At 39.7% G+C, this 14,535-nt stretch overlaps 3 protein-coding genes across 3 annotated transcripts; 1 reads left to right on the forward strand and 2 right to left on the reverse strand.

Moving 5' to 3' along the window:
• Positions 1–2,499: 2,499 nt before the first annotated feature.
• On the reverse strand, positions 2,500–3,005 carry LOC104107366 (protein SMALL AUXIN UP-REGULATED RNA 12-like). The gene has a single exon (XM_009616151.4). The coding sequence runs from the start codon at positions 2,947–2,949 to the stop codon at positions 2,521–2,523; it is 429 nt and encodes a 142-aa protein (XP_009614446.1). The 5' UTR covers positions 2,950–3,005; the 3' UTR covers positions 2,500–2,520.
• A 765-nt stretch (positions 3,006–3,770) lies between these two features.
• On the reverse strand, positions 3,771–6,062 carry LOC138903098 (uncharacterized). The gene is made up of 6 exons (XM_070191012.1): positions 5,932–6,062; positions 5,548–5,567; positions 5,273–5,434; positions 4,973–5,104; positions 4,605–4,882; positions 3,771–3,887 (listed from the first exon to the last, which is right to left on the reverse strand). Exons 1-6 carry the CDS (start codon positions 6,060–6,062, stop codon positions 3,771–3,773), a joined length of 840 nt encoding a protein of 279 aa, XP_070047113.1.
• A 3,271-nt stretch (positions 6,063–9,333) lies between these two features.
• Positions 9,334–10,215, forward strand: LOC138903099 (uncharacterized). Its single transcript, XM_070191013.1, has one exon. It carries the CDS (start codon positions 9,334–9,336, stop codon positions 10,213–10,215), a length of 882 nt encoding a protein of 293 aa, XP_070047114.1.
• Positions 10,216–14,535: the final 4,320 nt, after the last annotated feature.

The following is a 14,535-nucleotide window of genomic DNA, read 5'->3' on the forward strand; positions in this document are numbered from 1 at the left end:
ATGTTGCTTTCGGGGTCAGTAGGCAAGTTTGCTTCGATAGCCACATGTGAGTTAGCATCGATCGGATCAGCGACATGAACTCCATTGGGGTCAACAGGGGGCACTTCGTTGCTAGGTACCACATTGTTGTTTTCGCCATGGTGGTCGGACCCAGCATCCACATTCAAATGGACAGATTGGGAGTTCGACATTTTTAATTTTGACCTGAAATAAAAAAAACTCAAAGAACAAGTGTAAAATAGAGTGTGTTATGGTAATTTGTATCAAATTGCAACTATTTTCCTTATCCCCACGGTGGGCGCCAAACTGTTTACCCTAAAAACGGTTAACAATTAAATATATAAGTGGTTTTAAGGATACGCGGATTAATTCAATACAAATGATGAATTGTGTTAGATTAAACAGATAAAGGACGTAATAAATTGTCAAATCAATTAAGGGAAGTGATCCTAGACTCAGTAACAGCTTTAATGAAATGCTTGCCTTCGATCCCGGGCCCACGTTAATGATGAACTGATGAACAAAAGTAAGAACTTTGAATAACAGAGAAAATAAGAGTATATTGCCTTGATATGCATGTTACAATGTGCCTAATGAATAATCAGATCCCCCCTATATAGTTGGGGAGTTGTACCCTAAGTACAATTCCATAAAAGGTAAAAATCTTCTGTTTTAATAATCATCGATTTTCTGCCGATTCGTGCCGAGATTCACGCCGTGACATCCGGTTGGTCACGGATATCACGACCCTTTGTTGGCCGTGCTCGATTATCTGGTAATGCTCTCCGAGGTTTTTGGGATTCGAATCGAACCTAGGGGTCGTGGCCCCGATGCTTCTGAGGGCAGGTATTTTGCCCGGACCCCGACTCGAGGGCTCCTTGACTCGATTACGATTCCTTGCAGTCACGTCTCTTGCTCCGTTTACTTCATTGAAAATCGAGGCATCCCACCAACTCGGTTTCACCCGTATACAATGTCTATTTAAAACCCGCGGAGTAGGGGGTCGGAAACACAAATCGATGTAAGTATCCGTGTCTATTATGCCTATATATATTTATAATAGCTTTTATTTTATTAACCACAAATCGTTTTTACTCCAATTCTGCAGAAAATTTAAGAATGTTACATGTACTTTTCTAGCAGATCAGCATGGACCTAAGCTATAAACTTCGATTGTTCTTGTTATATGATTTGAAAAACGAAGCAGATCAACTGCTCTATTGATGGTACAAGTAGCAATACTGCCACTTGCAAATACTAGTAGTACATTATATTCTTGAAAGCTAGTACTATTAAATAAGAGGATTAATTTAATTTGAAGTTGAAAGTCCCCAAAACGTGAGCTGTATGCCAGCTTCATTATTTCTTTTCCAAAAATTTTAAGAAATCTTTTGAAGCTAGTTCCAACTAGCACCTACCCGCTTCAACCCTCCCCCCTTACCCTTTCATTCTCTCAACTCCATTTCTTCCTAACAAGTTTCTAATTTAATTTCAAGTAAATGACAACATAGGTCAAATTATTCAAAACGATTATGAAGAGTTAAACAACCAAGGGGGTTAAACAAGAAAAACTTACTCGAACTCAATTTTTACACCAAGTCATATTAGTTATTCTTAATGAAGTGATAATTAGTTAAGTATAATGTATAAGCGATAGAAGTGTATATAAAGTGATCACATGACATATAGCCATTAATTTGGATGAACATTGTGTGTATCATATTTTTCCTGTTAAGGAGGTAGCCAATATGATTCTTAGTAGAGGCAAACTAGGCTATGGACAAAGTGTGCAGGAATTTAATTACTGCATTTCGCGTTTCATTTGCATTTTTATTTTAATGAGTGACAAAAAAATAAAGTATAATACGTCTAATCTTAAAGAGGACTGAACAAGAGACATAATACAAAGAGCCCATAGGTTTCGCGTGGGTTGCTGGCATTATGAGTACTCCCACAACGACGACGAGCACGTTACTACTCAATTATTCATCACGTTAAACAACAAAAAGCCATCGTATCATATTTCATTTACCATTCAAGACCATGTATATATTTATAAGCTTATTTATAATGTACAACAGATAATGAACAAACATGCTTAATTTTTCTGCAATTTCCACTATTCTATCAACAATGATCAATCTTTAGGGAAAATATTAAGTACAAAACAATACTATAATTGTACACATTAATCATTTCTTGTCTCTTTCCTTGTTGCTTTGCTGCATTTTGCAATTTCTATAGTCTCTCTGTTCTTGAATTTCACTCCAATTCAAAACCTGGGACGACTCTATGGCGAATCAACTCGTCCACCTTCTTGCCATCTCCAATCACATTCTCAGAACATGATTTAAGTAGTAGGTCTGGGCACATCCAGTACTTGTGCTCCACTTGAACTTAAATAAATAATTGAGAAATTTTCGGGGAAAATGTGTATTTATACTAAAACTGTACCTATTCTCACAATCTGTATTCACTAACTTAAAATCTTGATCCGTCTTTAGCTCGAAGTGTCTTATGCTAATGCAAAAGGGGTCTAGAATCACCCCAAAAATCAAGGTTGCTTCGGATATCCATGTGACAATATCTCTGAAAATCTTCAAAGTTCATGGACCGTGCCATAATGTCGTTATTAGGAGAGTCGAAGCGAGCCAAGTAACGAAGTAACTCTTCAAACAAATATTCGTCACAAGGAATGGCTAAAGGGCCAGAGTTAGTAAAACCAAACTCTTCCTCTGCCCGTGACAACAGTTTCTTGAACATCGGGTGGTTCAAGTAGGTTGCACGGACTACAAATCTCTTGCAACTGGCGCCCACTGTGACTGCCATGTGTCCCGAAGGTACGTCGGTCGGGACACGGCGACGGGCAGCCGTAGCGGCCTTCTTCCTCCACCGTTGTAGCATTTGGCGGAACATGACTATGTGGCGGATCTTGCTGCACGCTGACATTTTTCTCAGTTTTTTTTAGATGTTTGGATGAGAAAATGTGGTGTTTTGTCGAGTGGGGGAAGGAGGATATATATAAGAGTTTGAGTGGGTACGTCATACGTGCCATTGGTTTTAAAAATGTTTGTAACCAGTGCCTTGCTGTTTATACAGAGTATTATTGAAGAAATTTAAATTTCATCTATACATCGACAGTGCAAACAGCAGAATTACGGTAATTAACCAGGTTTAGCGCACCAGCTCTATTTTTGGTTCTTATATTGTCGATGACAGTAGTTTTAACTTTGACACCATGCTTTTTATTTTTCGAATAGCTAGGCTCAAAAATAGGGGTTTTTTTTTCTTGTAAATTTTAGAATGCTTTAATTTGAGAAACCTGCTTACTTCTTTTAATAAATGGAAGGAAATAACACATAATTAGTATGCTCGAACGTATCACTTTTTGGTACGAGTTTGTATCCTCTTCGTCGCTGCTCTACGTTTAATTAGATTAGATATTTTTATTATTTTTCAAATTGAGCATGCTTAGCGAAATGAGTAAACCTTACTAGTCAAAAATCCAAACATTGGGCAAAGTAAAAGCTTTGAATTAGTCAATCACTGAATGGGGAAGGAGATCCAGTTTGTTGCTTTTATTTTCACTGGATTTCAGCAACGTTACCATCCTTCAAATTTACGAATTTCCGAAAATCGAATCTGATAATTAAAATGTTGTATTCTCCAAACGCTTTCCAAATTATGAACTACTGAGTGTTGAAGCCAATCGAGAAAAATTTCTTACACAGAGTTGTGACTAACAGAAAAATATGTATTTTAAGAAAGTTTTAAAGAAGAAAAAGTTTGATCAACATAAGCTGCTCTTTATTCGACAATGGTACGTACGTAGTTGGGTATGTACCAAGATGCTCCTCTACTCCTTTAATACGTCTTACATAATACTCCTGTAATTTAAATTTTCAGTTTCATATTAAAACAAACAACGAAAAATGTTTCGCATTTGTTTAAGGAATGTTAAAATTTTTTGGGGGTCCTCCGATGACCACGATCCATGTGCGAAGATGCCTCTACTTTCATTTTCTTTAACATTCTTCAGCTAGCTGCCAATATTTTGTTTTTGTCTTTAATCTATTACTACTATTTTTACATTATAGCCTCTCGACTCAACTTTTGCATGAATCTATCATCTCAAGTTCTCAACTATGATTGGTTCACAGCACTCTCCTTTCTTTTCTTATATTCACATTTGATACTTTGACATAGTCAAATTCAGGACTTATATTCGCATTTGACACCCGTTGTTTAAACATTTTCCATCATTTATTGTAAAACTCATTGTAATCTCGCAATTGTGAAGTGAGAAATTGGAATATGAGAGAGATAGAGAGAGAACAGAGATAAAATATTTTTGTGTAAAATGTAAAATGAGCATTTGAATTTTCTAGAGTCGGATTTTCTCTATTATATACAGAAACAATATGGGTCGGATAGTTACAACTCAAGATGAAATGAATATTCCACTCTATTACTATTGGGCCTAACTATACAACTAAGTAAATAAATACAATTGGGCCCTAACAATATCTGCTAAGATAACTGCTCGCCTTTTTACAAGCCAACACCTCCCCGGGGGGGAGGGAGTTGGGGGGGGGGGGGAGCACCTTCAACTTGGAAAGAAAACCATGATGGGATAAACCAGTGAGGGGCTTAGTCAATATATCTGCCAACTGATTTGCAATACTGACTATAAACAAGGCAATAAGATCATCAGAAAGCTTTCTCCGAACAAAATGACAATGAACCTTGATATGCTTAGTACGCTCATGGAACACAGGATTACGAGCAATATGCAAGGCTGATTGATTATCACAAAACATAGACACATGAGTCACACCTTCCACACACAAATCTGCTAACAATCGAGTCAACCAAGTCAACTCTGCAACCAAATTACTCAAAGCACGATATTCAACTTAAGTGCAGTTGAGAGAAACAACTGACTGTTTCTTGGGCTTTCAAGACACAGGACTCCTGCCAAGAAGCACAAAGAAATCAGTCACAGACTTGCAGGAATGAGGGCAAGCAACCCAGTCACTATCACAATAACCATGCAAAGCAAAAGCATAAGAGTCGTTAAGAAGTATACCATAATCAGATGCCCCTTTGAGATAGCGCAGTAAATGGATAACAGCAAAATAATATGGAATTCGAGGAGATTGAAGAAACTAACTGAGATGTTGTACATCAAAACTCAAGTCATGTCTTGTATGGGTAAGAAAATTGAATTTCCCAATGAGACTTCGATACAGCTCGTGATTAGGAAGCAAACCCCCGTCAGCAGCCTTCAATTTCAAAGTAAGATCCAGAGGAGAAACTTCAGCGCACTTGTGATCAGACAATAAGTCCAAAATGAATTTTCTTTGATTTAACAATAGACTAGCAGAAGTGGAAGTCACTTCAATCTCCAAAAATAGTTCAAGTGTCCCAAATCCTTTATTTTGAATTGATCATCAAGATAAGATTTTAATGCAGAAATTTCTGATGCATCATTCCCTGTTAGAATAATGTCATCTACATATATTGCCAAAATTATCACAGAATTACCAGATCTCTTTGTGAACAAACTATAATCATTAAGAGAATTAACAAACCCTTTAGCACAAAGTGAATTGGAAAGTTGGCATACCATTGCCTAGAAGCTTGTTTGAGCCCATAAAGAGATTTTTGAAGTATGCAAACAAAAGGTTAGGCAGAACTGGTTGAAGAATCAACAAAAAAACCTTGAGAAAGTTTCATATACACCTCCTCATCCAAATCTCCATGAAGAAAGGCGTTATTTACATGAAGCTAGAAAAATGGCTAATGTTTCTTTACAGCTATGGCAATGAGACATTTGACAGTAGTCATCTTGACTACAGGGGAAATTTTTTTATTGTAATCTACTCCAGCAGTTTGTGTATCACCCTAACCACTAACCTAACTTTATACCTTTCCACAGACCCATCAGCCTTAAATTTGATTTTATATTCCCATTTACTCCCAATAGCCTTCTTCCCAACAAGTAATGGAACAACAAACCACGTATGATTAGCCTCCAGAGCCTCAAATTCTTTTCTCATTGCTTCTTGCCATTCAGGCACCAAAGCAGCTTGAGAATAAGAGTGAGGCTCGGAAAGTATTATTTGTGCCTTAGGTTGCTTAGACTCAGGCCCTAGAGGAAGGAAGTAGATACAGAAGAACAAACATAGTCTTTAAGATAAGGGAGAGGAGCATGAGTTTTGGTAGATTTTCTCAAATGTAGAGAATCTGGTTCATTTGGCATAGATGGGGCAATGGATGCTGGGCTGGTAGGAAAAAGGAACTGAGCAGGAGTGACAGAAAAAGAAGGTTCAGAAGTGGAAAAGGAATCAGGAAGTGGAACAGAAGATGAAGAAGGAGAAGGACTAGAAGTAGATAAATCATAAAGAGGAAGAGCAGAAGGAGGAGAAGAACCAGAAGTAGGTGCAGAAACATGGGAAGAAGAAAGAGAAGGAGAGGGAATATCATTGTCATAAGAAAAAATGGTAGGATAAAATATGGAGGAAGAGGAAGAGGAAAATGAAGAAGTAGAGGACAACATGGCAAAAGGAAAAATCAATTCATGGAAGATAACATCTCTAGAAACAAAAAATATTTTAGTATCTAGACTAAGAAGTTGGTAACCTTTCATCCCAAATGGGTACCCCATAAAAACTGCATGAATAGACCTGTTGGTAAATTTATCTCTATGAACATGAGGCTTAGAAGCATAGCAAAGGCAACCAAATACCCTCATATGAGAATAAACTGGAGCTGAACCAAAAAATAATAACTCAAAATGAGATTTATTCTAAAGCAATTTAGAAGAAAATCTATTGATCAGATAAGTAGCAGTGAGTACAAATCCCTCCCCCCTCCCCCCCCCCAGTATTTTATAGGTACCTTAGAGTAAAAAAAAAGAGCCCTGGATGTTGCAAGTAAATGTCTATGCTTTATCTCCACAACCCCATTTTGTTGAGGGGTGTAGGGACAGGAAGTATGATGAATAACGACATGTTCAGCCAAAAATGAAGAGTTAGAAGGCCCAGATCCCAGCTCTATGGTATTGTCAGTTCTCACAGTTAATACCTTAGAATTGAACTGTGTGTGGACCATAGCAATAAAAGCTTTTAGAATAGGAAAAGCATTTGATTTGGTCTTTAGTAAATGAGTTCATGTAAAATCATCAACAATTGTTAGAAAATATTTACACCCATCATGTGTAGGATCATGATAGGGGCCCCAAGTGTCAATATAAATTAACTAAAAAGGTGAATTTATGTGAATTGTGCTATCTGGAAAGGGTAGTCTAGTTTGCCTTGCCATTGGACAAATATTACAAATAAAATCCTGTTTATGAGAAAGTAAAGAAGAAATAGACATCAGATTAACAAAAGGAATATGCCCCAATCTACTATGCCAAAGAGTATCCATTTTATTCAGATGTGAAGTATTTACAAATGGAATAAAAGAAATAGAACACTAAACATCTTCCTTATCAAAAGCAGATAAAAGCAAAATTATGAGAACAAGTAAAAGTAGATGGTTGAATAGAAGTAGTGTAGGAAGTAGATGATGTTGCGGGAGGTAGGTGCAAGATGTAGAGGCCATGTTGTGTTTTATTAAACACCAGAGGTTTCCTGATAAGTAGAGATTTTGACCGCTTATTTGCTCTCTATTACTTACGTTTTAGCTCAAAAATTCTTAAAGGTATTCCCGAGAACTAATGAAATATGCTTTCTTGCAAGAATATTTGGAAACGAGCCAAAGAAGTGAAAATCAACTCAAAAAGGAGTAAAATTGGACAATAATAAAAACAAGGCAAAAAGGGATACAGTGCGGACCGCACAATACTGTGTGCGGCTGCAAACTCTGAAGATGCACCGATAAGAATTCTTCACAGAGTGTGGACCACACAATTATTATGCGGCAGCAGAAGACTAGATTCAGAGAGTTGAAGTTTGAGAGCTTGAAGATGTGTGGACCGCACTATTATTATGTGGCCGCAGGATGCCAAAATGCGGTCGCACTCATAAATGTGCGGTCCGCAGAATGAAACCATGATCCAGTCCAATAGTAAGAGTACGACCACACTCAGAAATGTGCGGTCCGCACAATTAAAGGAAGTGAGACCGCATCTCACTTTTGTGCGACCGCAGAAAGCCATACCCACCAGCCAGTCTCAAAGTATGGACTGCACATAGAATTGTGCGGCCGCACCTTCGCAGGGGAAAGTTTGTCAGATATTTTTACCCTAGTATGGGTACTTAATGGGTGATTGATTTAGGGCTTATTTGTGATTGGGTATATGAATTTCAGCCTAATTCTTGCTTGAATTTGAGAATTGATGGTTGCAAACGTTGATTCATGCCTAATTGACTTAGTTTATACTTGAAAAGGTGAGACTAAGTCTAGGAAAATTTGGCTAACAAGAAATTGGGGTGAACTCGAGAAATTGATAGCCCCAATTAAATGGTCGAATCTAGAGATAGTAAGACCCGATTTGAGCATTTATCACTTGTTTCGTGAGATACCTATTTGGTCTTGAGAAAGCATTGGGCAAAATCACTCAAACTACCGAGAGGTATAGAGTGAGTAATTACGTGTGATTGCTATATTGTATCCCGATCAACCAAATATGCCCTAAAGCTTTAAATCCGTTAGATAACCAACTGGGTAGAAGTCGCAACCCTAGATCATTTATAACTTGAAAAACAACCAAAACCAAAAACATTGTTTCTTAGCTTTACAATTACAAGCCTTAGAATAAAAGTAGAAGTAGAAACAATAATTAGAAATATGGAAGTGTAATCTTAGGAATGTCATACATTCACACTAGGTATATACCTAATCCCACATCAAGCTCCCTATGGAATCGACCCTGACTTGCGTTGGTTTTTTTTTTATTGCATCGACTGTCTCGCAACCTAAATTAGTGGTGTGAGTTTGGGCGACATCAATTTTTGGCGTCGTTATCGGAGAGTTAAAAACAGATTTAGCTATATATTTGGTTTTGTGTGCGACTTGTCTTCTTTTCCTTCCGGGTTACTAACCTTTTTGTGAATCGATTGGAGGTACAAAATAATTGCTCTCAACAATGATCCTCTCAGAAACATGCCTTTGGGGAATGTGGACGTGGAAGATGACCCCGTTGAAGAGGTTCCTCTTGAACCTCAAGCAAATAGACGAGGCCGGCAGCCTTAAGACAATATTCCTGTTTCTCCCCCAAATCCACCAAGAGTGGCTCCACACCAGGTATTGCCGAATGAAGGGTACGCAAGTGCCATAATCCCGCCCCGCATTAGGGCGGGCAATTTCTAAATCACCAATGTGATGCTTACACTGCTTGAGCAACGAGGATTTTTCACCGGGGCTCCGAGTCAAAATTCTTACAAGCATCTCAAAGGGCTCGTGGATACTTGTTGGGGGAGCAAACAAACCAATATTTCCGAGGACGCGCTGTGGTTGAGGCTATTTCCATTTTCTCTACGGGGAAAGGCATTGGACTGGTTAGAGAGATTGCCCAATCGTTCCATCCATACATGGGATGAGTTGGTGGAAATATTCATTGCCAAATGTTTCTCTCCGGGACATATGGCTACACTTCGGGATGAGATTCTAGCGTTCAAGCAAGAACCTAATGAGCCATTGCACGAAATTTGGGAAAGATACTGCACTATAGTGAAAGAGTGCCCGAATAATGACATGACCGAGGCTATGATTCAACAAACCTTCTACATGGGGATCAATACTACCAATCAATGCGTGGTCAACCAACTTGCCGGTGGAAATTTCATGACAATACCATATGTCGAAGCTTGCAAAATCTTAGATGAAATGGAGGATATCTCATCGGCATGGCAAAGTAGAGCAAATATTCCTCAAGGTGATCCAAATGTGATTCATCTACACAAAGAATTGCACGATCATGGGCAACCAATTGCCGAGTTAACCACTACAATGAATCAATTGGCCAAAGCTCAACTTCAACAGGTTCAAGGTCCTAAGAAAGTAAATGCAATTGAAGGTGTCAAGATTATGGTGAGCAAGCGAAGGCAAAAGGGTCAACAAGTGCAAAACCGTGTAGAACAATTTGTGCAAGATGATAGTGGGTTCAACCAAGACGAATCATATAATGAGCAAGAGGAAGAAGTGCAATATGTGAATAATTATCAAGGGCAAAGGAACAACTCTCAAAGCACGAATCAACAATGACGATCTCAATGAAATCAAGGAAATTGGAACAATCAAAACCACCAAGGCAATTGGAGTGGTGGTACCAACAATCAAGGCAATTGGAACAATAATAATAATCAAGGCAATTGGAACAATCAAGGCAACCAAGGCAATTGGGGTGGCAACAATCAAGGATATTGGGGAGGCAACAACCAAGGGGGTTGGAATGGTAACCAAGGGAATCGGGGGCCTGGCTCTCAAAGGCCCCCGATGTATCAACAACCAAACAAATCGCCTCCTTATCCGTCTCAAGGTTCTAGTTCTTCCAACAATGAGATGGGACAGATTGAAAATATGTTCAAACAAATGATGGAGAAAAATGCCGACTCCGATGCTCAATTAGCCTCTCACAACACTTCAATCTGCAATTTGAAAGTTCAATTAGGGCAAATCTCGCAAGCTTTAAACACTCATCCTAAGGGGAAACTACCTAGTGATATGGTGGTGAACCCGAAGGGTGGGAACAACATGGGATATGCCATGGCCGTAATAACAAGGAGTGGAAGAGGTGAAGATGCAACCACCTCAAATCAAAGAAGAATTGTGGATGATGATGTAGTTGTTCAAGAAGATGAGATTCCAAGCAATGTGGTTCAAGCTAATGAAGAAGTGAAAATTGATATTGGTGAGAGTGTGGAGGAGACCCAAGAAGAAGTGAACACGTCTAGGGAACACGTGATTGACATACCAGAACTGGTAGTGCCAAAGGCCAAGGAACCAATGCCAAGGCCTCCTCCCTCATACCCTAAAAGGCTCGCCAAGCAAAATAGTGAGAACCAATTCAAGAAGTTTATTGACATGATGAAGAGCTTATCCATTAATGTGCCATTGGTTGAGGTGTTGGAACAAATTCCCGGTTATGCAAAGTTCATGAAAGGTTTGGTGACAAAGAAAAGATCAATGAATTGTGAGACTATCAAGATGACACATCAAGTAAGTGCTATTGTACACTCAATGGCTCAGAAATTGGAAGATCCCGGCTCTTTTACAATCTCTTGCACTATTGAAAGCGCCGACTTTGCCAAAGCTCTATGTGATCTAGGGGCGAGTATCAACTTGATGTCCTACTCGATGTTCAAAACTTTGAGAATTGGGCAACCAAGACCCACATCTTTGAGGTTACAAATGGCGGATCGTACTATGAAGAGACCATTGGGTATTATTGATGATGTGTTGGTTCGTGTTGATAAGTTCATCCCCCCGACGAACTTTGTGATCCTTGACTGTGAAATGGACTATGAGGTGCCTATTATTTTGGGTAGACCTTTCCTTCCTACGGGGAAGGCTCTTATTGATGTGGAAGCCGGTGAGCTCACCTTTCAGGTGGGCGATGAAAAGGTGATTTTCCATGTGTGCAAATCTATGAGGCAACCGAATAGCAACGAAGTTATTTTGTTTGTGGACTTAGTGACCGAGGTGATTGTTGATGATGCTAGTGCCATGATGAATGTTGATGATACTTTGGAGGCCGCATTGCTTAATCATGATGATGATGAAAAGGATAACTATATGGAATGTGTAAATGCATTACAAGGAATGGGGTCGTATACTTATGAACCCCGAAAATTGTCCTTAGATCTTGAGAACCGGAAGACTCCTCCAACAAAGCCCTCAATCGAGGAGCCTCCCACTTTGGAGTTAAAGCCATTGCCTTCACATCTCAGGTATGAGTTTCTTGGCCCATGTTCTACTTTACCTGTTATTCTTTCCTCTTGCTTGACTAACGTGCAGGTAGATTCTACTTTTGCGGTGCTTCAAAAGAGGAAGAAATCTATAGGATGGATACTGGCGGATATTCAAGGTATAAGCCCCGCCTTTTTCATGAAAAAGATTATTCTGGAGAAGGATGCCAAACCCTACATTAAACATCAAAGAATGTTAAATAAAGCAATGCAAGAGGTGGTAAAGAAGGAGATCATTAAATGGTTGGATGCCGGGGTAGTTTACCCCATTTCCGACAGCTCGTGGACCTCTCTGGTGCAATATGTCCCAAAGAAAGGGGGCATGACTGTGGTCACCAACGACAAGAACGAATTTATTCCTACAAGAACGGTGACTGGGGGGAGAGTGTGCATGGACTATCAGAATCTCAACAAAGTCATTCGAAAAGATCATTTTTCGCTTCCATTTCTTGATCAAATGCTTGACAGGTTGGCCGGACGAGCTTTTTATTATTTCCTTGATGGATATTCCGGCTATAATCAAATTCTCATTGCTCCCGAGGACCAAGAAAAGACTACTTTCACTTATCCCTATGGTACTTTCGCATTCTTGCAGATGCCATTTGGGTTATGCAATGCACCAACGACTTTTCAACGGTATATGATGGCCATTTTCACCGACATGGTGGAGGATTTTCTTGAGGTCTTTATGGATGATTTCTCTGTGGTTGGGAATTCCTTCAATGATTGCTTGAACAATTGGATAAGGTCTTGGCAAGATGTGGGGAGACAAACTTGGTTTTGAATTGGGAGAAATGTCACTTCATGGTCGAAGAAGGCATAGTCCTCGGCCACAAAATTTCAAAGCATGGTATTGAGGTCGACAAGGCCAAAATTGAGGTGATCTCCAAACTCCCTCCCCTACCTCTGTGAAGGGAGTGAGGAGTTTCTTGGGTCATGCGGGGTTCTATCGCCGATTTATCAAGGACTTTTCTAAGGTGGTGAACCCCTTGTGTAAACCTTTGGAGAAGGATGCCAAGTTCCATTTCAACAAGGATTGTATGAAGGCATTCGAATTGCTCAAGTTCAAGTTGACTACTACTCCTATTATCACCGCACCAGATTGGAGCTTGCCTTTTAAGCTCATGTGTGACGCAAGTGATGTGGTGGTCGGAGCAGTTTTGGGGCAGCGTATCAACAAAATCTTCCATCCGGTCTATTATGCTAGTAAGACCATGAATGATGCCCAATTCAACTACACAGTGACCGAAAAAGAGCTCTTTGCTATTGTTTTTGCTATGGAAAATTTCCGCCCGTACTTGATAGGTACAAAGGTGATTGTTCACACCGACCATGCGGCGCTTCGATATTTGATGAGCAAGAAAGATTCTAAAGTAAAACTAATGTGGTGGGTGCTTCTTTTGTAAGAGTTTGATCTAGAGATTCAAGATCGCAAAGGTAGTGAAAACCAAGTGGCAGACCACTTGTCTCGTTTGGAGGAGGAGGGGAGGCCACATGATGGCCTTGAGATAAATGATTCATTTCCTGTCGAGCAACTCTTAGCCATTTCTATGATCGGGATGCCATGGTTCGTCGACTTTGCCAATTATCTTGTGAGTGGCATTGTACCGAATGAGTTCTCTTCAAACCAAAAGGAGAAGCTCAAGCGGGATTGCCTTGACTATTATTGGGATGAGCCTTATCTCTTCCGAATTTATACCGATGGTATGATTCGACGATGTGTACCGGAGGAGGAACAAATGGAAATTCTTGATGCTTGCCACTTTTCGCCATATGGTGGTCACCATGGTGGAGCTAGAACGACAACAAAAGTGTTGATTTGTGGATTCTATTGGCCTACTCTTTACAAGGATGCTAGCGATCGCGTCAAGCATTTTGATGAATGTCAAAGGGCCGGTGGGATTTCTAAGAAAAATGAGATGCTCCTCATCACCATCTTGGAGATTAACATTTTTGATGTGTGGGGCATTGATTTCATGGGTCCGTTCATGAGCTCTTGTGGGAACACTTACATATTGGTAGCTGTGGATTATGTGTCAAAGTGGATTGAAGCCGTGACTTGCCCAACAATGAAGCTCGGGGTGTGGTAACATTTTTGAAAAAGAACATCTTCACAAGTTTTGGTACTCCAAGGGCCATTATTAGTCATGAGGGATCGCACTTTTGCAATAAAGTTTTTGATACCTTACTTACAAAGTATGGTGTTACTCACAAAGTGTCGACCCCCTATCATCCTCAAGCAAGCGGGCAAGTTGAAGTTTTCAACTGGGAGATCAAGAGTATTTTGTCAAAGATCGTGAATACCAACCGGACGGATTGGTCAAAGAAACTTGATGATGCTCTTTGGGCTTATAGGACGGCTTACAAAACACCGATTGGTATGTCTCCGTATCGGTTAGTGTTCGGGAAAGCTTGTCACCTACCGGTGGAACTTGAGCACAAGGCTATGTGGGCATTGAAGAAGCTTAATCTTGAATGGGATGTCGCCGCCAACTTAAGGGTGGCACAATTGAATGAGCTTGATGAATTTCGGTTCCATGCATATTCAAGTTTGTCCTTGTACAAGGACAAAATAAATTACCTCCATGACAAGTACATCCGAAACAAGGAGTTCAAA

This window comes from Nicotiana tomentosiformis, chromosome 12 (assembly GCF_000390325.3).
Source record: "Nicotiana tomentosiformis chromosome 12, ASM39032v3, whole genome shotgun sequence".
In the NCBI taxonomy this organism is placed as follows: Eukaryota; Viridiplantae; Streptophyta; class Magnoliopsida; order Solanales; family Solanaceae; genus Nicotiana; species Nicotiana tomentosiformis.